This window comes from Rhinolophus sinicus, linkage group LG17, assembly GCF_036562045.2.
Source record: "Rhinolophus sinicus isolate RSC01 linkage group LG17, ASM3656204v1, whole genome shotgun sequence".
Classification (NCBI taxonomy): Eukaryota; Metazoa; Chordata; class Mammalia; order Chiroptera; family Rhinolophidae; genus Rhinolophus; species Rhinolophus sinicus.
The window spans coordinates 22042415-22070276 of NC_133766.1; the positions used below are offsets into that span (position 1 = coordinate 22042415).

The 27862-nt window shown below is 45.0% G+C and overlaps 1 protein-coding gene across 6 annotated transcripts in view; it reads right to left on the reverse strand.

Moving 5' to 3' along the window:
• SRGAP2 (SLIT-ROBO Rho GTPase activating protein 2) overlaps nucleotides 1-27862 on the reverse strand; it is a 232774-nt gene that overhangs the window by 29896 nt on the left and 175016 nt on the right. For all 6 annotated transcript variants that reach the window (XM_019752457.2, XM_019752456.2, XM_019752460.2 and 3 more), the window contains exons 9-14: nucleotides 24425-24526; nucleotides 23204-23401; nucleotides 14788-14872; nucleotides 12217-12244; nucleotides 10475-10499; nucleotides 4926-4986 (exon numbers count right to left, since the gene is read on the reverse strand). In XM_019752457.2, the coding sequence (XP_019608016.2) occupies nucleotides 4926-4986; nucleotides 10475-10499; nucleotides 12217-12244; nucleotides 14788-14872; nucleotides 23204-23401; nucleotides 24425-24526 (499 nt within the window). The remainder of the gene's footprint in view (nucleotides 1-4925; nucleotides 4987-10474; nucleotides 10500-12216; nucleotides 12245-14787; nucleotides 14873-23203; nucleotides 23402-24424; nucleotides 24527-27862) is intronic.

Here is a 27862-nt window from a genome sequence, read left to right on the forward strand (position 1 = left end):
TGAATATTTATGAAATGAGAGGACACGAAAACGCAAGTGATTAGTCAAGGACAGAACTGGCAGGCACTGTGCTAGTCACGGGGGCTTGACGAGAGCTTTACTCTAAAGACAAATATGCACGAATGTTACGCTATGATAACATGCATGAAAACTTTGTTTTGGGTTTTGTCAGAGTAGAAATAATCATTAAAAAAATATTCATGTGTGTTGATTGATGCTAAGAAATGATTTCATATAAATAAATCAATGTCCTCACAAGCCATGTAAGGTAGGGGTTACCAGCAAGCCCATTTTCTAGATGAGGGGCTGATGATTGATGACCAGCCTTAGGTTGCCTAGGTGATAAGAACCAGAGACAGGACACAAACCCATGCCTTCCGGCTGCAGCTATGTGCTCAGGGATCATGCAGAGAGGGTGGGAACCCACTTATTAATCTGAACGTGGATATGGCTTATAAGAGCACCACACACACACACACACACAACTGCAAAACGGTAAGAGATCCAGGGAACACGTCATTAGTGCTGGGCATTTAGTGCACCTTTAGTCACATGTAGCCTGCCCAACCTTTCTCAGAAGCCCTGTGTCTCAGTCTTGGGCATTTTGTCAAAGTCTCTGAAAATTTTGATGTCAGAGAAATCTCAAACACATTTCTTTTTAGGAAAACAAAATAGAATAATGCTACATTTTGCCCACTGTTTCAGGGTTACCCTCTCGGTGAGGGGGTGACTGGATTCCATCAGCTAGACTTCTGAAGGTAAACCACACAGGCCAGGACTGAACTCCTAAATCCAACTGAAGCAATATTAAGAAGTAAGCAGGGGGGATTTAATTACCCTGCTTGTAACAGGACTTGAGTGGTCTGCTCCTCTAAGGGAATCTCCAGAATATTCTTCACAGAATGGCAGGCATATTAAAACCCCATTAATACCATGTCATATTATCATATTAGTTACCAATGGGACGTAACAGCCACATAATGTTGTTTAGACACAGAGTGTACATAGCAAGTGTTCTGGCAGAAATAGTCACATACCCAGGGAGTTGTCAAAACCACAGTAGAATATAAGAAAATGTCATCTCAGGGACCAGGTTACTTAGTGTGTTCTAGCTGGTAAAGCCCACAACTTGCTAAGAGAGGATCATCTTGATACTTTCTGGTAGATCAGACCGTCAAGGACAAACCATCTTGGTGCATGGGCCCAGGACAGGAAGAAGTCAGAGGGGCGCTTACTGGAAATCAGGCAGCAGGCCTAACACGCTGAGGTCCCGTTCGGTCTGGTTTGTTTCCCCTCGAGAACCTGTGCTTTAGGAGGGCCACTCTGTTCTTGTTCAACTGACAAGGTTAGAGCCTAATCGAATGATTCTGAAAGTAGGAACATTAACTGTTGGTTTCCAGAAAGTAAAGGGGAAAAGCAGTTGGCAGGTGAGGCCTCACATGACTAACCCGACACATCTATGATCGTTTCCATTTTTTCTTAGTGCACACTAACAAAAAAGTATAAAACCAATCAGATTTGGGTTATTTGGAAATGGGATGAAAGCTTCCATTTTGCACTGGATCCGGCTGTTGCCAAGAGTTGCTCGCCTACAGAATTCTTGAAGCGACTGTTACAACACCAGCTCCTGCTCACACTACTTTACTCCCTTCCTCCTGAAAACGGTGGGGTTTTCCATCCTGACTCAGGCTCGGTTGTTCCTCACATCCCTTCTCCTTTAAGTCTTCCTGGATCACCCTGACCCACCATTTACAGATGAGCCTCAGCTTTCTCATCTATATAATGGGGACTAGAATATCTACCTCCAAGGGCGGAAATGAAATAGGAAGGATGTGTAAATTCCAGCAGTTGGTGGGCCATAGACACTTTGGGACTGACAAGTGGTACGGACCCTATCCCCATTAAATGCACAGACACAAAAATGTTAACCATCATTTTTAGGGACTTCAGGAATACCTTGAGTCTATTTGGAGAAAAAGTTCAATTTAGCGGAGCAAGTGGTTTTTTTTGAACAGCTATTATGTACAAAGTGTTTTTCTTTAAATCAACAATGTGTTTATCTCTTTGTTTAATCCTAGAATGCACATAAAACGGCTTCAGAATTGCTAGCCCATATTCCCATGATGAAAATAATGACCAACTATTGGACAGCTCTTTTTGTCTTTAGACTTACAGTATATAATCACAGTACTGTTTTCCAAAGTTACTTAGTTATTTACTCCCTCATCTCCTCAGGGTGGTTATATTATTTATTTGTAATAGACTTGGGTTTATTTGTTACTGTTTGTATTCCATTTGGGGTTTTACTCCCATCCTTGTTTTATTCATCTGTTTATCTTTCGAGTATGAGGAACACTAATGTAGTTCTAAAAGTCAAAATTACACAAAAGAGGAACACTTAGAGAAACATTTCCCAGCCCCCATTCTTTTCACCCTTTTCCATCATCTGTGGAGTAGATAGCCAATCAAATACTAGCTTCTAGAGTCATCCTTCCTGTATTTCTTTTGATAAAAGTGAGAAAACACATATATATTCTTTATACCCTCTTTTTTCTCACATGAAAGGTAGCATGCTTTAAATACTCTTTCATACTTTGTGTTTTTCACTTGACAATATATTCTGGAAATCTCTCCATGTCATTTCCTGGAGATCCTCCTTCTTTTTTGGTAGCTGCATAGTATTCCATTGTGTGGATACACCTGAATCGATTCAAAACGTTTACCTTTCATGGTCATTTTGACTTTGGGGAAGAGCCAGAAGTTGCCAGATCCTGTGAGTAAGGTGGATGAGGACACCCCATAATGTTTTTATTTGACAGAAATTGCCCTACCAGAAGTGATGTGTGACATGCAGCCTTTCCTTGTGATAAAAAAATACGGTGAATACTGCTGCCTAATGACATCCAATGGAAAGACAGGGATCTTCAATATGGGAAGTGAGGCATTAAACCTTAGTAACAGTGACTGACAAGTTTCAACTTGCTCAGTGTAGTCAGTCGGGTGTGAGCTACGGTTGAGAGAAGGTGTATTTTAAAGTGTGTCATAAATCATCCTCCATCATGACAATGCTCCATGTCACACATCGCTTCTGTTATACGGCAATTTCTGTCAAATAAAAACATTACGGGGTGTCCTCATCCACGTTATTCACCAGATCTGACACTGTGAGACTCCTGGCTCTTCCCCAAAGTCAAAATGATTCAGGACATCGAGGCAGCCATGACAGCACAACTAAAGACACTCATGAAAGAGGACTTCCAGAACTGCTTCAGAAAGTGGCAAGAGTGATGGGATAAGTGTGTTTGAAGCGAGGGGGACTATTTTGAGGGTGATTAATGGCAATGTGTCTTTTACTGTAATAAATTTTTTATTTTATTTAAACATTCACTGTATTGTTTGATCACGCTTTGTATATTAATTTGTTTATTTATCAACTGCACACATGATCACCTATTTATCTGTCCTTTAGTAGAATGCAAGGTTCATGAAGATAGGAACTTTTTCTTGGCACACAATGTGTAATTAACATATATATTTGGTGAATGACTAAATGGAATGCATGGATGAAAGAATAGGAGTTCAGACTCTCTTTTTCCTATCGTCCTTTAGGCACAAATAAGTTTCCCTCCCCTGAACTTAGTTTGGACTTATCTTTGCCGATTGCCTAGCCATTAATCATTACTATCTTGTGAAATTTCTTATAGTGCTATTCTGAATTACTATAGCTTATCTCTTTTTAACTTTTCATTTGCTCATTTATTTCCTCCTAACTGAATCAAAAAACCAGGTAAAGACAGCAACAGTGTATTATCCCTGTTTTTGTTTTCCTATTTGGCAATGCATGATGCCCAGCATTGATCAAGAGCTTGATAAATATTTGTTGACTATTCAATATGATATAAAATGCTGGTACTTCAAGCGAATAGAGATACAATAAAAAAAATTGTAGCTGACTAGAATGGGATAAGTCGTAGGTATGCTAAAATAATTACTATCCCAAAAATGAACCCAAGCAACATCGCCGTTTATCGAGAGAGAGGAAGGGGGAGAGAATTGCTGCCCCTGAATTGAGACCAGCAATCATCTCCATCCCTCCTTAGCTCCAAGGTCATTCTGCCTCTTTCCCTATAACGAGATAGGACAACATCTGAAAACAATTTCTGATGCCCAGTTCCTAGAAATTTTCATGGTGTTAGCTCACATTTCTGTGCTTTTTAAACACTACTACACTTGTAAGATCCATTATCTGGCAATTCATCTCTACCCCTAATCTGTCCAAGCAGCCTAGGAGCTGGCGGGGAAGGAATGGAGTTTCTCAGACTCAGCTTTGCCCAAGCAGAAGACAGCATAACTTGACTTAGACTGAGAAGGAGCCAGCCCTCACAGACTCTCAAATGCTGGCTATAATTTTAAGATCAGCTCTTAACTGAGCTCTTGGAGATGTTGTCTCCAGTGAGACCAAACCAGAACAAGAACTGAATGTTATTAGGAATCAATGCAACATTACAAAAGGAGTTGTTTTCAAAGCAGTCTGATGCAGAAAGCCAATGTGACATAACGGTCAAGGCCGTGAGGTGGGAGATACCGACATGTGCAAAGACGGTGAGTAATGGCGAAACTACCGTCACACATCATACCAGCTGGACTTATTCACATAACAGCTGTAATTTAAAACTCACTCTCATGCTACAAAAGGAAGTGTGGTAAGTGGCTGAGGCATTTTGGGTCAAAACACATGATGTCTTTCTCTCAATGTATAGGTGTAGCCATTCTGAGGTAGCAAACATTATGCGAACAAATACAAGTTTATTCCTTTTCTGAGAATGTCAGGATAGGAAGTCAATCTCTTTTTTTACTGTACAAAAAATTCCTGGAAGTTCTTCCCAACTTTGCACAAATATGGGCAAAGCTATAATCCTGCTTACCATGTCTGCTGATAAACCGGATACAGCTTTCTACCACCAGAGGAATTGCCTGGCTCGAATCCTGAAAAGCCAAAGAGAAACACAATGTTAGAATTTTTAAATATGGATAGCCCAGGGTCAAGGAAATGGGCCGAAGTGTACAGAACTTGTCTCAGCTGGACCAGTGGCTGGCCCACAGAGGAACATCCAGCCTGCTCCCCACGCTCCAGAGCACAAACACAACCATCTACTTAGAATGCCAAACTGATGCCTTAAATCCAGCATGTCCTACGTGTGACTGATCATCTTTTATCCTAAACCGGCCCCTACCCCCAGCCATCCAATCAATTAATCAGTACATTCTGTCAAGTTTGCCTCCTGAACGTCTCTCAAATCCATTACCTCTCTCCATCTCTACTGCTACCAAGTCCAATCCATCACTATCTCTATTCCCACCCTCGTTGTCCTCCAATGTTCTTCCTTATCTAGTGGTTGGCAACCTTTAAAAGTGCACATCCGATCATTTACTCTCTAGGCAAACCTCTTTCAAAGACTCCTCATTACTTTCTTTACACAGCCTTGTGTGTCCAGGTTTCTGCCTTTGCCTCCAGTTTCATCTTCTGCTCTTCCCCCAGTTGCTCTATTTCAGCCACATGGGCCTTCTTTCTGTTCCTCGGATTCGTCCTCCTTTGCCTATGGCTTTCGTGAGCTGCCCCTGCAGCTGGAATGCTCTCCTCACCCCGGGCCCCTAATCCTTAGTCTCAGTGCAAGTACCACACTTCCTTAAGGATGTTTTTCCAGACTTAGCAGATAAGATCAGCGCCCTGTCTACAGAGTCTCAGCACCTTGACCTTGGCCCTCATACCCTGATGGTGACTTAACTGTGTGTGTAATTATTGTTTGCATTTGTCACCACTACACTTGAGCTCCACAGGGCAGATCTTACATCAGCTCTTGGGTGTCTGGTGCCGGCCATGATGCTCTCACACAGCAGATGCTCTATTAATATCAGTTGAGGGCAGTAGAATGAACCAATGGGAGCATCAGAATGGGAGTTGGATTGGCATAAAACATAAGAAAGAAAAAACTCAACTCTTGGTAATAGTGAAGACCGATGGGTACTAAGCAAAGAAGTAGGCCTCCCAGATGTCAATCTTTGCCCCGCCATTTTGCTATACAACGCTGCCATTTATTTAACTTCGCTGGGCCTCAATTTGGTGTCTACAAACTGGGGAGGGTGTTGATGGTGAGGAGAGTAATATTTCCTATTGGCACATGAATGTTCGTGCAGAGGAATTTACAGCCGTGTTGGGCCACGTACTATGCGTAAGTGCTTTAGATGGATTGGCCCTGGTAAGAACCCTATGGGGTACATAATATGATTACCCTCATTTGACAAGTGAGGGAATAAAGGCTTAGCGAGGTGAAACGGCTGCTTATGGTGATCCAGCAGGTAAGTGGCCGAGTTGGGATTCAAACCAGGCATTCTCGAACCTCTGAGACTGAACAGCTCACTACCACCCGTGCTGCATCCTAGGAGCTTAGCAAACATCACCAGGTGTGCATACCAAATATTGCTAAAATCCAGTAGGATTTTACAGTGCAACTAAATACATAATTATTCAGCTATGGGGAAGAAAGGGATCGGGCAGAGGGCCCCTAAACCTAGTTAGGGCTATACTCATAGCTGAGAGTCCACAGAGACTGGATTCTCAAGTGGGAGGGGCCTATGGCTTCTATCCATTTCACAGGTTGGCCTGTGCCCCTTCCCTGGCTCTGAATTTCCAACTGTAGCCCTGGGGTTTGGCCCACGTGAGGGAAGCAGCTGGGCCTCACAGAGAAGTCGGGCTGAGAGGAGGCTTGGCATGGCCTCTAGCTCCCAAGCTTATTCGGACCCAAGGGTGCTGCCAAAAGGAATACTGCATGGGCCAAGGTGGAGCTGCAGTCAGGAAGGTCTCGGTGACCAAATGCTCACCTGCAATCCCCAAACCCATCTGCTTCCTTCAGCTTTGCAGTGTCTGCCCTCTTGTTGCCGTCACTGACTTCTGCCAGCCAGCCCAGGCAGGGCGAGCTTAGAGGAAGAACCCTATCAGCTCTGCTATACTCTTAGTGAAAAAACTGGGTTCCACTATTAAAAAAAGAAAAATCAAACCCATTTCTTGGAAGTCTTTTTATGTTTACAAGTGTTATTATATTTTTTACTTACAAATAGCAGCAGTCATAATGGGGATAGTGATATGAGGACCTGTAACGTTTTTCTGGTCCTACAATTATAAATAAAGACCCCCAGAGGAAGGAGGCTGGGATGCTCACAGGTTGCTGGATTTAACAAGTTACCTGAGTGCAAAATTCTGTCCAGACTTACAGGAAATGGACTCTCCATGGTAGTTACAGGGAAGCGTGCAGGGTTGCAGAAAGCAAGGATCAAAGATATTAGCCTGCATGTCCATGGTTAACAGTAGTTACAAGTATGTCACATGTAGCCCAGAGGGGTAGTATGTGGCAGACACGAGTGGGCCCCAGATGACCTGTCCCACTGTAGAAGAGTACTCTCCTAGTCCACCCTGCTCCAATGGGGCCGAAGAGTCCAGGAGCATACACTGGACAAAATCACGAAGGCTTTAGACCGTCCTAAGGGGCGCCAAAGACCTTCACTTCACCATCAATTTTGCACACAATTGATGGAGCAGTGTCTCTGTGTGTTCTTATTCGGCGTCTGTCTCTTCCTTTCTCTCTATCTCCTTCCCTCCTTCAACATTAGAATCCATGTCAGTTTAATTCTTTTGTTTACAATATACTTGGTCATTTAATCCCAGGGTTGGAAGGAGTCTTCAAGGGCAATTGGGCCAAATCCTCATTCAGTCAGATTAAGGGAACTTTAAACCAACAGTGGAGGGAGAAAGGAAGCAGCAGGCATAACTAGAAATGACAGTAAAGCAGAGGTCCAGTGATTTGCAGGAGAAAACAGACAGCCAGGTAATGTCTAAATACACCATTGTCTGGCACAATTTCTCATGAGTGATAGAGTTAGGACTTTTGCCAGTACCATTGTCTGTTATATTGGTTAGATTCCTGTTTTCACTAAGGGAGAAAATACATCTTGACAACTGATTAGATGTGGGTAATGAGAAGAAAAGAGGCATCAAAGGTAAGATTTGGGACTTCAGGGTGTGAAGAATGGAGGGTCCCCATGAAGAGAAACAGAGAAGTTAGAGGGGGTGCTAAGGAAGTTAAAAGGTGGTGGGGAAGGTGAAGAGATTGATGCTGAGGGTAGGAGGTGTTATCTCAATTCACACAGCAGCATCCAGCCATCAGTCAGCAGTTGGATGCAAGACTTAGAGTGACAGAACAAGTGGACACGAGGGAAAGGAGAGCAAGAGTCACCTAAGGGAAACAAAAGTGACAAGGGAAAGAATATAGAGAGAAGTCCAAAGAGGGCCAAGCCATGGGGAAATGTCTACAGTTAGAGGACTAGAGAAAGGGCCAGCAAAGGAGATGTGGAAGTAATAGGAAAGAGGAAATACTGGACTGAAGGGAGCAGGGAAAGTACAGAAGCAGCAGCTGAGACAAGTCTTTGTGTTGTGAAGAAAGTGCTGGAATGGTTTGAACCTAGTCTTTGCTAGGGTCAAAAATGACTACAAGGGGGCAGGGGGTTGTCACTGTGTAAGGGATATAAATGATAAATGTTAACTGTTACATTGTTTTGTGCATCTAAAACTAATAAAAAAATATAAAATAAAAAAATAAACACCAAAAAAAAAAAAATGACTACAAACCATTAGGGACCCTCAAAATAAAGGCTACCAGATTCATCCTCTTGTTTGGCTGATTTGCCATAAACAAACAAACAAATATCTATTTCCTGGTTACTTATATGACTCAACTTCCAAATTACTTACTATTTACCCTCCTGACTGTCTCAGAAAAATGCTTTTGTAATCTACCATTCGATTTGCGCTGCTGGAGAGAAACTGAGGCAGCAGAATGAAAACAAGGTCTTATTTGATCGGGGCTTTTGGTGTATCCTGGAACTCTTACACATCTAGCCCCAGGCAAATATGCTTGGCCTGCAACTACTTAGGCACAGCAGAATGCAAACCAGATGGGTGTCGTTCCCCTCTGACAGTGAGCCCAACCAGGGGTGCACAGCACGTGCCAAACGGTCGTCTCCGGCACTCCTGAAGCCCCAGTAAAGGCCGTGAGATCCCCGGACCTGTACTCCACCTATGAGGAGGGGGCCCAGTTTCGGTTCCTCTGAACTAAAAGGAACAAACCTCAAATTCAACCCTGTTCTTGGTGTTGAAGGAAAAAAAGGCTTGCTCTTTCTTTAAGAGATCCACTATTAATTTTAAATGCAAGAAGTTATCCCTGGGAGTCACTACATTCCTCTCTAGTGTTAAATGAAATTATGGGAGAAACGGGAAGAAAGAAATTACAGGAACAAGAGGAAAGAAGAGTTGCAATGAAATTTTTTTAATTTAAAAAATGTGTAATTGTATCATATCTGATGGTGTTCTTGTTAAAATGAGATCCAAAGTAGAGAAGGGAAAAAAATAGTGACAGTAAAGCTAAGACAAGCAAGGGCTATGTCATCCGAGTTCCCCAGCTGGAATGACGAGCCAGCTGGAGCAGTCAGATCGGCTGAAGACCCTGCTGGGGCTGCCGACATCACAGAAACCAGGAGCCCTCTACATTCAATTATCTCCCTGTGGCCACAGCCACTGTGAATGACCCAAAATGATTTTTTAAAGCCTCTATCATCTTTCCCCTGAGCAGACATAAAGACATTTCTGAGTTCTCCCCACCTCCTCCCTGCTAACTGTCTACTGCATAGGGGCTATGAGTTTAGGGGATAGAAAATCATTTTAGTATTTGCCATAAAGTATAATTAGGAAGTCAAATTTGCAACTGCAAAAAATACTTCAATTAATTTTTTTAAACAAGCACAAGTGCTGTCTAGATTCCCCCTTGATGTGGATTATGTCTACCGTTTTCTAACATCCTTTCTAACACGGGTCATGAGAGCCAGCTGCCCAGTGCCAGATTTTAATCCAATACTGAAGGTCATGCCCCAAATTGCAGAGTTCAACATCTCTTGCCTCACATTCTTAGACTAGATTTATCTTTGCATTTTTAGCATGTCTTAGAAACACGTCTAGGATGACCACACCACTAGAAACAAACAAAAATCTGCAAACTTAAGCGAGAGTGCCCGGTCTAGGTGATTAGCTGCTGTGAGTTTCTGCCATATTGGTACATAGGCACGAAGCGTGAGGCCTTTCTTGTGGTCTCACCACAGGCACAATCTGCTGCAGTCAAACCAAATCTCTTTCTAGTATGTAAGAGGGTAAATGAAGAGAGGAGAGGAAAATCAGAAAGATCACAGCCACTCCAGCTAAACAAGCTAAATCAAGGAAGTTGCCATAATACTAAACATACTATGATGAAATGGAATACTCCAAACGCAGGCATGAAGTCAGAAAAGTGTCTGTCTTGCCCACAGTGGCGTCCCATAAAAGTCTGTGGGATGTTATCATTTTCACACCAGACCTGCCTGGCTCTTGCCTTACCTGCTTCCTCACGGTGGAGCTGCGCCTGCAGGTGACCCCGCCAAACGAGAGAGAGGACCGATCCAGCAAGTGGGAGGAAAAGGAAAATGGGATTAAAAACAAGCTGTGCAGTGGTTAATGAAACAAGTCCCATTATTCAGTTCAGACCCAGAAATGGCTACGAGACTCAATGAGTTACTTTCCAAATAAAGCCCAATAAAGCTCTTTTCACAAAAGCACAAGGTCTCTGCTTTTAATGTCTGCTACTATTCAAAATCAGAATAGGAGGGAATTGGTTCAATCGGCAGTAAAACTTATTTGGGTTGACAATAAGATCTCTCTGCTTGCAAGGAGACACTAGTGAAATCCTGAGGGAAAAGAGGGAGCAGTTTTTCTGGGATTCAGAGAGTAGACTGTCCAGACTAGAAGGAACCTGGATGATCCTCTAGGTCAATGCTTTTCAAGCTGTGTTGAGCCTCAAAAGGCTTTTCCCCAAGGGAATCTGCCTCAGAGGCACAATGGCCCAAGCAAGGAGAGCAGGGCCGGCCTGTCCTGAGTGAAGGGAGGGACGAGAGCCTGGCTCCTGGGCTCCCTGGGCCCCTTCTACCAGCTGCGCCTGAGACTTGTTTGGAATCCTAGCGCTCCTCAGATCTAGTGGAATGCTCTTTCCTGTCTTATAGATAGAAAACTGGAGTTCAGAGAAAAGAAAGGCCCAAGGTCACACAGTGATATCACACAGCATCAGGGAATTCGGCTCAACTCTTCATTCCCATGGAGCCTTCAGCAGATGTGGGACCTCAGGTGAACTTAAACCAGGACTGGAGCACCAAGAAGATAGATTCCACAGAATTCCATTATCCTCGTTCCCTCCAGTCATCGAGTTAATGGGATCTTTATTGTAATCCACAACGACAAAATGATGAAAGCCAAATGAAGCTATTTCTAAATAACAAGCCTATAATTGTAAATGGCCTCATGATTATTGTGTGTGTTGGCAGATGTAAGTGGTTGATATAATGGGCTAACCCAGGGTCTCTAAGGAGTCCGGCCCATTAAGGCTCTTTGTCTAGTTAAATCAGCGCACTTTTAGGCATATGACAACTGTTGGCTGAATGGAATGCCTTGCTCTCCACAAGCTCACAAGTTTTCTCACAGCAGCTCCGTGACTGGGAGGGAAAATATTTGGCTGGGGTGGGGAAGGTGGGGAAAGATTGAGAGGGTTGCATAATTGTACATCAGGCCAGGATTTCTACCAATGCTGTTTGGCAAGCCAGTGCAATGTAATATTTCATTATCCAGCAACAGTCACTAATTAGGGGCTGTCATCTTTTCCGTGCATAAAAAAACCTCAGATCAAGTGCTATCTCCTGATCTTCCCTCTCCGGGTCAGACTTCCCAAAACCTACATGTGTAAGTCTAGCAGCTTAGGTTAGGTTACCAGGACCCTTCCTCCAGAGTCAAACATTTCTTTTCCTTGCAATGTAGGGGCTCTGGGGTGTCTCTGGGACTACTTCAACAAATGATAACTCCCTTCACTCGGTCCTGCTGAGCTCTTCCCCTAAATCACAGAACACCCATTTCCATTTGGGGCCATGTGGGGTCAGCGAGGCCAAGGGAAGAAGCCACCCCCGCCCTAGACCACTCCTTTGCAAAGCCACCCACCGCCTTTGTAACTGGACTACTTGGCTCTTTCCCGGGCTGGGAACTCTCCAGCCACAGGCCTCTCTTCATCCTTTCCCAGGGTTGTTTCAGGCCATACCTACCTGGCCAGACTGCAATCTGTCCGCTGACCTGTTGGAAAGACAAAAGCAAAAGGCACATGTTGAAGCACAAGGAGTGAAAGAGGGAGACTTGCTTCTAGGAATCACTGCGTCTGCCCGTCTTCCCAGAGCGCCACTGGGTCACAGTGTGACCGGCCTTCCGGGCAAAACAGAAGGAGAGCTCCCGGAGCCCCTTTCTGGGCAAGGTCTGTTTCTGATGGCGTCCCTAAGCCTTAGTGTGCCAACGCTGCTTGCCAAAGGGGTGGGTGTGGGGAACAACAGCAAGGCAGGTCAGACGCTACAGAACAAATTATTAGAACCCTTCTGTAGATGAAATTCAGCTTTTCTTCTGCGCATGCTGGGTGAGTGTATGGTGAGAAGGGAGAAACAAGCGAATACGGAAGTTCCGGTTTTAAATTCATCCTGAATTCTCCTATTAGGTTAGGTTGGCGTGGCAAGGGAAAAATGAGATTTAATGCTGATATCGCTATCAAACCGCGTTCTCAGTCCAATGGTGGACCCCAATATTAAGTTTAATGGGTCACAGACAGCTTTACCAAATGGAATTGAAAAATCTTAATGTTTGTAAGAAGTATTCTTATGTTTTAGAAAAACACATATGCACGTGTACATGGGCCATGATGGAATCTGTGCTGCTGTCTTCCGGTCTGTACTGGACCTGTATTAGATAAACCAGGGGAAACAGGTGCTGAGCTGGGGAAGGGGAGACCAACTCTCACACTCCTCACGGCTCTTGGAGAGGCAGCGCCAAGGGCTGGGGGAGGGTGGGTTTTCCTGGCCTTTAAAGGTTGCTAATTGTTGATTACAGTTCAGCTCGTCTTGAGCAACACCCTCCCCACCCCTAACAGCCTCTCATTACTAAAGGCTCAGCTTTCATCTGCAAAAATATTATCCTGAGCCACTATTTTCAACATCTGTCCCATTTCCATTCTGGAATATTCATACACATCAATTATCCCTCTGTGGCCAGAACAAGGGGCTCTGCATGATGGTGACAAATACACACAGAAGGCAGGGCTATGACAACTTGCAAACAGGAGGATCTGCAGCCACATTTTTCCTTATTGCTAGAACTTGTCATCTTTAGATGAAGGCAATTTGCAGCACTAATGAATGGTCATCAACCTCTGTCCCTCCATAGCAGCACATTTGGTGCATGTATGTGTGTGTTCAAACCCATTCACACACTCTCTCTCAGCTTGGTTCCTTATTTCACTTATGGGTTACACTTCGATTATCTTGGCAAAAAGAAATCATGGTTACAACTTGTTTCAAGTAGTTCTGGGCTTTCCTGTGATTCCCCATGGAGCAATCTGATAACCCAAGAGTAAAGATTTTCTATAAGCAAAGTTTGGAACTCAATGCCTAAATCTGTTCAGCCCGAGTCCCTTGGGTGGTGGGGAGGAAAGAGAACAGACGTTACCTAACAGGCTTTCTTCACATAAAAGAAAATGCCCGAAAAATCACAAGATCAAAGACATTAGAGATACAAGAATTAATCACCTGGGGGAGTCGTCTGGGGCAGGAGAAGGACAAGGCAAGCAGGGTGGGAAGGAGGCTGTGGCATGAAAAGCAGGGCTCTGATTCCTGGGGTCAATGAGCCAATGAGCACTGTACACCTTCCTATGCTTTGCTGTGTGTCTGAAGAGTGCTCAAGATTTTCTTTTATATTGTTAGACTTCTGTGGAAGCGCAGCTTTGCCTTTCCCGGTGTTACCACATCTGCCCTGCAGCCTCCCATTTCCCATCTCTAAGTGAGGAGGTTAGTGGGGCGGGGGGAGGGGCCGGGCGTTCAGAGGCATCCCCAACCTGGGAATCCCATTAATCATAGGCTGCTGAGAGACCTGGGCAGGGCGCCAAGAACCCCAGGGAAGCTTCTCTTTCAACTTTCCCCTTCTGTTTGACAGCTGAGAAGAGAAAGTCCAGAGTGCCAGTCCGGTCCCTGCCTTGCTACTTCCCAGGGTCTGGTTAAAATCAGCCTATGAGATGGTCCATTCAGCAGCTTGGCCTTGGCATGGCCAAGGCAGACAGGGTTGCCAGGTAGTGTCCGGACCACTCAGAGCAGAAGGAAACCAAGGCTCTAAGTGATGCTACAGGAAGCAGCCGTCTGCCCACCACCCCTGCCTTCAGAATCCTCTCCTCTCCCCAGAACAGCTGGATAGCTCATCTCCCAGCTCCCTACCTTCTTGCTCCAGCTTCAATCATGCCACAGAGGAGCTGAGAGTTTTCACAAAGTGTCTGTAGAGTAAATAACCCATCAGCTCCTTTACCCCAGTCGTGACAGAGGCGGCGCAGGAGGAGGGAGACTGGGTAGACAGCACGTCCGCGCCATTTAAACAAATAGATGCTGCACATTAGTGCTTCATTAAGCACTGGCCTTTCCCCATTACTCAAGCAGTCGTCTGGGGCGTGTGCGTCCCCTCACACAGGAGCGTCAAGAAATGCATTCATACACCCACATCGGGCCCACCGGGCTCCGGGGCGGCTCACGGATAAGGCCCAGGGCCCGGCCTTCCCCTCAGCGCCAGGCCGCCAGCAGGGCACCCACACTCACTTTCTCCCAGGGTTTTCTGGAGAAGATCGTGCTTGGCTTGCAGCTTGGTGATGAGGTTCCTGCCCTCCAGGTACTCCTTCATTTTCTGCGAGAGGAGGGGGAGAAAGGGCAATCAGACTTCTCAAGACAAAAGACCCGGATGTGCAGCTGTACAATTCCCTCTTTAAGAGGGCATTTGGCTTTCGACCCCATTTCCACCAGGTCCATTTTCATTTCTTTACAGCCTTGAGCACCTGGACAGCTGCTGGTTTTCATGGGGGATTAGTGTGCTTTCCTGGGAGCTTCATGTCGGCCAGTGAAAGAAACTGACTCCTAGAGCCCCTCATCCATCTCTCTCAGTTGCACTGAAGAAGAGCAGACAGGGTGAGGGACTCACTGAGCCCGGGCCTTCTTGGTGTGTGGACACACACCTGCCACGGGTCACTCCGCTGACACCAAGCCCCGCCCAACCCCTCCCAGGGCGCGTTCCGTCACACCTGGAGCAATGCCAATGGCGGCACAGCATCTCTGTTTGAGCCTGTCTGAATTAGCCTCCTCCTCTGTTCCGCATGGGATTTGTGTGGAAAGCCTGGGATTTCTGAACGCTCACAGGGCGAGGCTGCCACCTCCCACTTGTGTATACACATCGGCAGTTCCAAACACAAGGTAAGGTTATGGAAATGCAACCCCCTCTGCTCTAACAGTCAAAATACCATTGCTATGCTGCCTTTTCTGAGTTGACCTCTCTCAATCTTTGTCTGCCCAGTGAGAGACTAGATTTCCCTGGACAATTAATCAAATTTTCAAAACAACCCCACGGGCTACTATCATTATCTCCATTTTATGAATGAGGGCACTGAGATGTGCAGAGATTAAATACATTGTTCAAGGTCAAACCATGAGTGAGTGGTAGAGCCCGTATCCAAACATACGGAAGTGTGTTCTTACCCAGTAGGAACATGCTCCTGTTATGATACCACGTAGCAGAAGGAGGCAGAACAAAATGCACGGTATTAATTCTTTCTATAACTGTAGCAATTTAAGTTTTTAGAGCACGTTAGCACATATCCTCTTATTTGATTCTCACAATAACGCTGTATAGCACGTTAGGGAAGACATCATTATGTTTTCATTACAGAGAAGATGATCTCGGGAAGGGGGAGGCAAAGAAATTGCTGATTACTGCAAGCCAGTCAGTGGCTGTGGCACTGCCAGGCCTGGACCCCAGGCCTCTGGACTCTTAACGGGGTGCCTTTCCCTTTCTACCCCACAGCCGCTCAAGGACCTGCGTTTGCCTTGGTTGTCTCCTGCTGCAATGGTTCGTCTGCAGGCGGGGTCATCTGCCCATGGCTAAACTCAGAAGCAACACGGCAGTATTTCCCTGAGTGCGATTGTGAATCACTGGTGACACGTGAGACATTTACGGGGTCAAGTAGAAAAAACATTATAAATTGCAATAGTTCTTTCTTTTAATGTATTAAGCAAAAAGTATCATTGCACATCAAGGCTTTGATTTTATGGCTATTCCCACTTAGGATGAAGACAGAAAAAAAAGGTGAAAAATGTGAGTTACTTTTACTCTGTACCTTTCTGTATAGTGTGATCTTTTAACCAAGAGTGGGTGTTTCTTTTCTCTCTCTCCCTCTCTCATGTGAAAACAAAGACAAAACCCTGCTTTCTCTGGGGGGCCCTCTCTGGCCCTCCCATGCTCCCCCAGATGCAAATCTCCATGACAGCACACGCACACAGCCCTGTCACGGACGGTTTATTACTCATGTCTTTCTCTCCGGATGCCGCCTCCCCATGGTCCAAGACCGTGGTATTCATTCTTCTCAGCATCCCTGATGCTCAGCACTGTGCCCAGCACACAGCAGACACTCAATAAACGCTTTAAGAATGAGTAAAGAAATGAACAGTCTCACTCTCCTCTGGAGAGAACCGTCAGCAAGTCACAAACCAAGCCTCCAAGTGTGCCCCTACTCTCTAAATTAAGTATAAAACAAACAAAAAACAAGCCCTACACCAAATTATTTCTGTTGCTTTGCTCACGACCTGTTCCCTCTGCTCCTTTGTGCTTCTGCATGGGAACATCTGCATGAAAACAGGCTCCTTTGTCACCTTCTCCTTTCCATCTGCTCCAGCTGCCAGCTCACCTGCTGTCAATCTTCCCTGGGTGATACCCTAATCCCCACCAATGCATAATTGTGAGGTTTGGAGCAGCATTTCGGGGCCCAGAGGTGAGAAACCTGCAGGGAATCATCCTGAATCCCTCAAAGGCCCCTCTTTGGAGGTTATCCCAGGAGACTCTAAAGGTTTCCTAATGAGGAAGAATTCACCAAGAAATTGTAACCCTTAAAACATGACCAGACTGCTCAGAAAACAGCCAAAATTCTGAAAGGTGATGGATGCAAATTCCTTCCTCTCTCTCATGTTTCTACTTGTAATTCCGGAAATCATTTTTTCATTCATGCTCACAGTTCACGAGTTAACTCTGGCTATCACTCGGTGAACCATTAAAATAAATAACAATCTGATAAAGAGGTATGATGGATTACCTTTTCAGGTTCCATTAAATCCTGAAGGATTAAAACTGTGTCAAGCTATGATCTGAATCCCTAAGACAGGGAACAATGGTCCAAGTTTTCCATCTCGGTAAATCGGGTTTGCGAAGGTAAGAGCTCCCTCAAGTTCACAAGCATGTTCTTGATCACTTCCGAGTCCTGCCCATAGTCAGCACTCATCTTTATGAGACAGAAGCTGGAGAGAGAACCTTGCCTCAACTGGTGGAGTTGCTGCTGACCAGACACAGAGAAAAGAACCGAGACAGCTGAAGGCAAGGGAGGAACAGGTGGCTTTTCAATGATGTCTGGAGACCAGGAAAAGAACTATTTATGTGTAATCTCAAAATCTCTTCTTTGGGCAATAAGGTCACTTTCCTTATTTAAACCATGTTCCAGTATTAGGTAATTAATTTTCTTTCATTCCACTCCCTGCATCCTGCTCCCCTCAACAAACATCCAACAGTAAAGCGATGACCTGGAGTATTCCTCAAATGGAGGAGAAAAGAAAGGGCAGTGTTCTGTTCTAGATCAGCAGAGTAAAATCAAATTCCTAAAGATGGTCTAACCAGTACCACGCCCTTCCTCCCCACCAATGTGACACTCAGTATGATCAAAACTGAGAATTCCTTCAAAAAGTAGAAAGGGAGGCAAAGAATCTATTGGGTGGTTTTGGAGTTTTGCCATCGCGAACCTTTTATTTAGTTTTTATGATCTCAATTTATTTCCTAATAAATTCCTAATTGGTTATTAACTGTCAGCAATGAGTTTTATTTATTGAAAAATTTTCTTTCTGAGCTCTCCCTCCCTGACATTTTGATTACAGTAAAACGAAAAAGTCTGACTTGGAATATTTCAGTCCTACCACTTACTAACTGTCCTAACCTTGGGCAAATCACTTAACCCCCAGTCTTAGTTTCCCCATCTGAAAACTGGGATAATTATCTTTTTCACAAAGTTGTTGACGATGAAATAGGGTAAGAAGCATCGCTGTGATTATTAGCACAGGGCCCAGCAACTAGCGGAAGGCAAATGCTCCTTATACCGGAACCTCCTGCTCAGTTAACCAAAACAATCCTTCCTTCAACTTGTTTGCTTTGCGCTAATACATAAGAAAGCTGAATCAAAGCAGGTTTCTGGTATTTAAAAAGAAAAGAAAAAAAGGAGGCACAAGAATGCTTTTCAAATTTAATTTTAAAATACCGTTTCCCTTTAAATACACTTTTACCACGGAGGTATAAAACTCCTGGACCTTGCTTATGCCTTGGATTTAATCTGTATGAAGCCAGAGCCATAAGTATCCACTGTTGCAAGGGGGTGGGGGGTGGGGGGAGTGAACTATGCCCAGACCATTCCATGCACAGAGATACACAGATGTCACTATAGTGGCTGTTTCCCCACCATCCAGGCAGGCAGAGTGATATTTTCCCTCCTCCTGTGAATTTTTGAAGCAGGAAACAGTTGTCATACAGAATACATAATAAAGCAAACCTTTAAATGGGAACACATCTCCCCCCTTTAAATGATGAGGCAGGGGCTCTCATTCATTTGTATCTGCTTTTTACCGAGTGACTACAGGAGAATGTACACATTTACCGAGTGACTACAGGAGAATTTACACATTTACTGAGTGACTACAGGAGAATACCAAAACAAAAAAGATCCTGGACCTGGGCGGCCGAAAGGCTCAGTTGGTTAGAGCGCGAGCTCTGAACAACAGGGTTGCCAGTTTGATTCCCACATGGGCTGGTGAGCTGCGCCCTCCACAACTAGATTGAAGATAACGAGCTGCTGCTGAGCTTCCAGAGGGGCGGCCGGATGGCTCAGTTTGTTAGAGCGAGAGCTCTGAACAACAGGGTTGCCAGTTTGATTCCCACATGGGCTGGTGAGCTGCGCCCTCCACAACTAGATTGAAGATAACGAGCTGCTGCTGAGCTTCCAGAGGGGCGGCCGGATGGCTCAGTTGGTTAGAGTGTGAGCTCTCAACAAGGTTGCCGGTTCAATTCCCGCATGGGATGGTGGGCGGTGCCCCCTGCAACTAGAGATTGAAAACGGCGACTGGACTTGGAGCTGAGCTGCGCCCTCCACTAGATTGAAGGACAACTACTTGGAACTGATGGGCCCTGGAGAAACACACTGTTCCTCAATATTCCCCAATGAAATAAAAAATAAAAAAAGATCTCGGACCATCAGGTCCAAGTCTAGTGGTCTAGAGCACCAAGGCTCCGTCGCCTCTCCTAACTATTACCTCACCCAAACGTGTCCCCAAGAATTCAAGCTCTCTAGTTGTGTTTACTTTATCAGCTGCAATCCTTAACCCCTGCCCCACTCCACCCCCCACACAAGATCCCTATACTTCAACCCCCATACAAGGAAGTACTTCAGAGAAACGCCAGTCTTACAAGGCTTTGACATGAGCAAGAATTGGTAAATAAGTGATGGTACGTCCATCCACATAGTAGAATTCTACAGAACCATTAGGTCTTTTTGGGCTAATATAAAAATAATATCCAAAGTAAATTAAGTAAAAAAAAGTGAAGAACAGCATGAATGGTACACTTGTATGTATGTTTCATTACATTGCTAATGTAATTCTATTGTACTGAAGGCTGTGCACAGGACATCTCTGCAAGCACACAGAGGAAACTGGTTTCAATCATTTGGCAGAGGGAAGGGAAGGTGGGGGTCAGGGATAAATAGAAGCTTGACTTTTTTCTGCATGCTCATTCAAAATCTTTGCATCTTAAAAAAAGCGATTTTTTAACCATCACAGTAGAAAAAGGCAATGGGTAAAAAGCAGACATTGCTGGATTGTGTGTTATAGAAGATGAGCGGTACAAAGCCAAGCTCAGGAGACGCCTGTCCATTTAGGGCAGAGAAGAGGAGAAAGCTGCTGAGCTGTCTGCGTCTTTCCTTCACCTGAGCTTCTTCAGCAGAGTGGAGAGAAAAGGACTGTGACCCGACTGTGACCAGGCGACCAGAGCTCCAGCTTCAGCTCTTGATGAATTCCTTGGACACGCTACCCACCCTTCCTGGGTGTTTTTTATGTTACCGTTCTTTCACATTTGAAGGTTTGTTTAGATGATATTGAAAAATCACTTCAAGCTTTAAAATTCCATGATTGTTTTCCTGGGACCCCTACAAATAACTGACCTTTATAGGTCATGCTTCAAATATCCAACTGAAGTCATCTGGGCAGATCAATCTGATGACAACCTAGCAACTCTCTGGGTCACTAGGCACTCTACCTAGGAGTCAAAGCCACGACAAGGGACCTCTTCCCAACTTTCCAAAAGAGTTTCCAGGATGTGCTACTCTGTTCTGAAGGGCACAGGGAAACACATGGCAATATTTGTGGGAGCAACAAACTAAAAAAAGCCCATGTGCAGTTGTGTAGGCTTTGTATGGTTTGGCAAGCACAGGCAGCCATCGTGTTTAACCTGCACACCACCTTTTCATGAATGTCCATTTCACCACCACTCCAAAACCCTTTTATCATGGAAGGAATTATCTGACACAGTCCAAGCATCAGTCATGAAAATGAACTCTCTTACAAATCTGTTACGAAACAAGCCCAGACAAAAAATATTCCTGTTAGCCAAGGAAATCTGCACACAGTTTTGATAAGTAGCTCTGTGGCCACAAAAGACAGAAAATGAGTTAGAGGACATCAGTGCAGACAGAGTTGAAAGGGTGGGCAGGATGTGAGAGGTCACCAGTTTGAATATGGTTACTCCTGTCGTTATTGAAGGTCGACTCTGAATACGAATGTTATAGATTCATTTAAAGCCCAAAAGAAATTCTGACAGTCTTAAATACAGATTTTTAAGTCCAAAATTTCTTATTTAATAAAAAAAATGGAAATCTGTAGTGTAATAAGATTGGGTAATTTAAGTACTGTTATCTAAGCGGTACAGACAGACCAGCCAAACAATCCTATTATTAAAAGCCTCTAGAGTGTTCAACAGCCTCCTGAGATAACGAAGCTGGGGGCAGCAACACAGCCTCATTACAGTCAAGAAGTTCTCTTAATGTCTAACCCACGTTTTTGCATGTTTTTATACTTTTGCACATGCTGCTTTTTCCTCAAGGATTACCATGCTCCTTGACTCACCGCCTAGTTTATTCATCCTTCAAGATTAAGCACAAAAATCACTCTGCGTGTGATGTTTCTCCAACTCCATTCATGAACGTGTGCATGTATGAATTTAAAAAGTTTTATCTACATTTTTTTAATTACAAAAATCAATCTGTGATAACTGTTTAGAAATGTATGAAGTGAAAGTGGAAGTTCTCCGTTCATATGCCTGATCTCATCATTCTCATCTTCATTTTATATTCTCTGCACTCTCCGTTTACAGCACATAGTAGATTCTCAATAAACGATCAATGAATAATTTAATAATGATTAATAAATTAATTAATAATGGTGATGGTGATAACACATTTTCAGCACTTATTCGATCACTAACTACAAAACCAGGCAATGTGCTAAATATTTTGCAAAAATTAACGAATGAGCCAAAACGTCATTCTATTATTTCTTTGTATAGATTTTAGTATTTTACTCATAAATATATTTAAAGAGTATTATAATTAAGTGGCTTAAAAAATATTGTTTGGTAAATGAAAATAGATTATGAAACAATATGTACAACAGGATCCCATTTTTTTGTCAAGAAAAGTATAAATGTATGCTCAGATACGTGTCTGTGTATGCATAGAAAAAAGACTGGAGGGGAATGCAGATGATTTTTATTTTCTTCTCTTTGCTTCTAAATTTTAAATAAGCATGTTTTATTTGTATAACAAGAAAAAAATTATTTTAAAAGAATACTACTGTTAAATTACTCCCTTTCAACAGTCTTCTTCAGGATTAAAAAAACAACGCTGTAGAATTCTGAGCTTTACTAAGTAAAAACAAAAAAACAGATTTATTTTTTTTTAAATGATAGCACCTCACTAGTATTCTTAGTGGAAGAAGGGCAGTGTTCAAAGAATTAAATAAATCGTTCTAGTTTGAGGAAAAATTCAATTTACTACATGCAGACTGTGTTTCTTGACTGAAAAACAAGTTAATTTCTCTCATTCAGAATCAGTATGCATATTCACTGGCTATATTTCATCTCACATCTGCAAACTTAATTTCTCCTTTCTTGGTCATCAGAAGATTAGGAAATAAATTTTGGTCCAGGCAATAAATCCTACTTGGCAAAGCTCAAAATAACTTAATTATAAAAAAGCAGCATCAAAAACCATCTAGCAGCCTTCCAAAGGGTTGCTAACACTACTTTAAACAATAAATTAATAAAATAATTGAGTCCATCTGTCTAAAAAGAGACTAGGAAATACAGGAACAACAAAATACAATGTTTTGGAATTCTTCGCAAACCAACAGTGTTGCACATTACCTGTCCCTTTGAATTTTAGCAATAATTACGTAAAATAATCATCAACAAAAATCATAAAATAACCACCTAAAAGAGACTACAATCTTGAAAAACAAGACACGTGTCAGCCAAAACATTTGGAGGCAGTTCCCAAGAACCAAGACAGAAGTCTCCCTTTCATGACCCCCGATGTCTGAAAATGAAACTTTCAAATAAAAGCCTATTAGGTGGTTAAAAAACCCTTAAAACAGAGAATCTTCTTGGTAGTGTACTTGGGAACATAATCTCTTGGGGGCCCCGTTAGACACATCTGGCTTGTAGATGTTTGTGCCTGTCAGTATAGGGATGGCCCTGATTACGCCCAGATCCAAATCTAGGACACTCAAAGACTGCCCTTCAGAGACGCTGGACCAGGACTCCAGTTCTAAATCTCCCTGGTGTGCCTGCAGTGCCTAAAGACGAGCTCTAAAGGCCACCGAGTTCCCTCACCGTGAAATAGAACTGCTCTGTCTCTTGCTGGTTGGCTCTCCTCTTGGCGATGCTGGGCTTGCTCATGAAGGTTTCTGAGACCGTGGACTTGACGGACTCCATCGAGTTGCTGTACTGGAAGCAGTCAGACACGTCAAAATCCTCCACAGTCACAATGTCCTGGATGGTCTGCAGAGTGGCCTCCATTGTCTTCTTGACCTGCCACGACAAGGGCCAACACAAGGCATGAGGGGCAGGCTGCAAAACAGCAGGTGATGGAGACGCTTGGAGAAGAGGGAGAGGATGGGTTGAGGCCAGAAGGAGGGTACTGTCAGAGGGTGCAGCTCTGCCTCCCATCGGACGGTGCTAAGTGAGTAACAAACGTCATATGGACTCTGTTACAGGGAGCTACTCTTGCCAGCGAGGACATAACCACCCTCCTCGTGCTACATACTGGACCCAGCTCTTTTATTTAATGTTTACTTTAATATTAGCTCTTGGCTATAGCGCTAAGGGAGAGAGAGACTGAAATAAATCCAAACCAATGCCACCATATATGAGCTAGTTAAAATGTGTGCCAGGCATAGTCCTGCCACGCCCGAGCTTCTGTTTCGTGAACAAATCAATGAACTTACTTCCCCATTTGCAAATGAAGTGACCTATCCCCAATCCTTCCTGATCTTCTGGAAAAGTAAGACTTACTGAGATGCCAGTTTAAGAAGTTAAGTGAGCTCAAAAGAAAGGAGTCCTGATAATCAACTGTACAGCCCTTTTGAACTGGTTGTTAAAAGCGAATGTTCCTGTTAGCCAAGGAAATTTGGGCCCAGGAGAAAAGCCACCCTTTTCTAAGAGGACAGAGATGTTTGAAGTGTCAAAGTCAAAAGCCTCTGTTTGTTTGAAAATACTGGAAAAAGCCAGGCAAGAGGGGGTGGTTTCAGAGACACAATATTGTTCACTCAGCTGCCAAGTGACATTTTGATTAAATGTGTAGAGGGGAAAAAGAAAGCATTTTGCAAAAGCTCAAAATAGAGCTCAACCTTTGGCAACACAAGAGCAACTTCCTGGAGTTCAAGGGCAGGATGTAGCAGGGGGGAAAATCCAAGCCTACATTTGGCGAGGAAATGTTTGCAGCAGCCCGGACATTCTCTGCATGCTCCTTCCACTGCTCCCAGATGGGCGGCAGCAAGAGGTTTGACAGGGAAACTCAGGGGTGGCTCTTAGTCTCCCGAGCAGGAAACTCACCTCTTCGTTCTCAATTTTCAAGGTGGACAAGCGAGACTGCAGTTGCTGGCATCTCTGTACCAGCTCACTCTGGACAGGCTGCTGGGCACAGAGCTGGGAAGCCTGCCAAAAGCAAGAAATACCAGGTCAGGAAGAGGACACCATTCTGTTGGTGGTTCCAGAGTCCCATTACTGCTCATAAAATGACACGTATTCAAGCTGTAAGGCTCACAGTTTCTATGTTAAAACAAAATCTAAAGCCAAAGTATGTGGACCTCTTTCAGGACCAAGTAGCACAAGAAAAGACTGACGAGTGAGACCGGTTTGGAAAGACCAGGTCTCTCTTTTTGAACCTATCTCCAGCTGGTGCTTGGCAGAGGCAGGTCTACACACGGTCTGCGGCTCCATGAAAGCCGGAGTTAGGCCGGAGAAGAGTGCCTTGGGAAGCCCCCGCTCCACACACACAATGCTTTGGCACAGAGAGGATTTCCTGCTAGAGGTCTAAGTGGCTACCTCTCTGGCCCCTCCTCCATCCCCCTTACTACACCAGAGCGAAAGCAGGAGAAGTGGGTCAGGAGGCTAACTTGCCGCTGTTGGCAGCCAGCATGTGTTTATAAATCTGGGCCATGAATGAGAGCTCTGACTCAATTAGAGAAAGTGTGAAGCGAGGAACAAGTCCACAGGCTATGCTAGATAGAGGGCCCCAGAGGGCATGGAATCTGGTGGAACTTGGCATTTTCCAACAGCCATCCTGTTAGCCCAGGTCTTCACCAGATCTGTGTGGGAGAGAAGTCCACTCTTCCCCCAAGGGTCACTGTCAGGAAGCTTTCCCCTGTCTGAAGGGATGGATGGTCGAACTGTGCTCTTCTGCTGGTGGCACGACTGTGGTATGGGCATGAGGTCACCCACAGTCCCCAGGATGACAGATGAGGAACAGCAGGCTGGCAGGTTGGGCGGAAGGACCCACACGGAAGCAGCTCCTGTCACCTTGTCGCCATGTGTCCCTTAGCCTCTCATCTGCAGAGAGACATCTGGATCGAACTGGCCTCTTTCTTCCCCAGCAATGAGTGGGCACATCCACATGCCTACAAACCATTCTCATGCTTGAAAAGACAAACCCTCTCTTCAAATGGAGGGGGCTGAGACTTGACCTTTTCCTCCACTGGCTTTTAAGCTCCCAACTAACTTGACCTCCTCCCCCGGCTGAGAGGCTGGCCTGAGCCAGCTCAGATCTGAAGAGAGCTGACTTCACTCTGGCTCTGGGATAAGCAGACACAATGGAGAAAGCTCAGTGGCCAGGATGGGTAAGTGCCAAGAGTGAAACTCTCTGGCTGTCTGATGTCACTGGTCAAGCATCCAGAGCCCCACCAGCCTCTGGGGGCACCAAGAGTAGAGCCAAGCACCTCCTCCCGGTACTTCTCAGAGCGCCTGGCATCAACTCAGTGCTGAGTGCTTCGGGACACCAGTCAGGGCAGGGCCTTGGCCAAATTCAGGGCTTTTGGTCAAAGTGCCACCTGAACTTCGGCTCTAGTTCAAAGACTTCCAGGCAACTCCCTCATGTTGTTTCTACAGTCTACAGACAACTCATATTGATGCAGCTAGACTGGCTGCAGGGACCAAGAGAGACGTGCCCTCTCCTCTCCTTTTACTTTCCATTCATATAAAAGCTAGACTGGAATGTGGGACCTTTGCAAGATCTAGGACTGGCCCTGGCCCCTGCCTGGCTCAGCCACTCAGCCTGGCTCATATCACATAAAGGGACGGCCTGTGTAGAAGAGTACGCTATTGACGTTTAAAGTAGCCCAGACCTAGTGGGGAGGAACATGCCACCTCCACGCCTGCTCCTTTAAGCAGCAGCAGGGCTGCTGACGCACGGTTTGGCACGGGCCCTCTACCGGGGTGCAAGGTAATGCGTTCCAGCTGTGCTCTGGAATATGGAAGTGAGGCTCTGACAGGGCGAGGAGGGAGGCTGAGCACCCAGCATTGGATTCCCCCTTTATGGAGACAAGCTGTTTGGCTCGGAAGGCAACTCAGTCAACACCAGAAAACGTATCACTCCACTCAGCTGGTCCTCAAGTTCTACTGATTCTTGGGAAGAAATCCCAGTGGCAGCTGGAGGAGGGCCTTGGAAAGCAAGTTTGACCAGAAGCCAAGGCAGGTGAGGACTGGGGCTTCCTAGGGTTTGGTGACATCCCTTCCCCCACTCTAACTGCACATGCTGCCATCTCACTTCCTCATCTGTTCAGACGCTGACATTTCCTAAATCATAGCAGTGGAAACAAACTATAAACACTTTGGTTTCCCCCAAAAAGGAGAGGAAAGAAATCATCTCCACATTTTTGCATTTAAGACAGAAATGTCGCACTGTCCACAGTGGCCTACTGATGACAGCAAATCCTCTGGTTACACTGCAACCGCTGTCATTCTGGGGCAGGGCTCTTAAAGAGGGTGTGGACGTTAATTCTGATAGTAGCACCGATCCTTGTGGAGAGGACAGTGTTGGTTTTCGGTCACCCAGCATCCAGCCCTCCTGCTGCTTACTTTGGCCTGCCTGAGTAACCAGGCAGGGGAACCTCCTAGCCACAGTTCAGGCCATGTGACTTGGATGGGGCTTTCCTCAAGTCTGGGATGGAGCGTGTGACCTATGCGTGAGCCGCCAGCTGCCTGCAGATACCGAGCCACATTGACTGACTCAGCGATGAGCAGGTCACCCAATCAGAACCAAGGAGATACAGTGCGACTTTTGTGGGAGCTTTAAAGAGGGAAGCAGATACCCTTCCTGCTAGATTTCAACCTAGAAGGAGACAAGGCTGGAAAATAGTCATCTTGCCCCCAAGGGATAAGAGCCTATCTGAGAATAGTGCCAACGCACGGCAGCAAGAGAAAAACTGAGTCTCGATCAAATTCCCACTCCTCAATCCAACCACACCTGGAGGTTCCATCCTGAGCTTTTCTATTACATAAGCCTATACATCCTCCCGATTTAAGCAGTAGGTTAAATGGCGGCTCCTGCCCACAGGGATAAGGTTCTCTCTGATGTATGCACAACCACCAGAAACGGAACCGGAGAGTCACAGGAACGGAAAGCAAGGAGCATCTCTTTCCTTTCACTTTAGTTTATTCAGGCCCTTCTTGTTTTAGTCACTGAAGGTGCGAAGTCCAAAACAGGGGCCCCCGTTCATGCTCTCTTGCCTGGGCAACCAGCACAGGCTTCTGCATGACAGTGTAGCTCCGGTCCTCTCTGCAGGTGCTCATTCATTTTGGTTCACGACCCAAGCAAAACTACACCTTCTATTGCCCAGGAGAGTGAGAGCCTTCTACACCCAGGAGACCGAGATCCTTCAGAACTCTGCCAAACCACAAAAGATCACCTCATTACCCTGCTTAGCCCTTCCTCCCCAGCGACAGCCTTTCGTGTCTGCTTCCATCTCAGCTCTCACTTCTTCCAGTCTCACCACT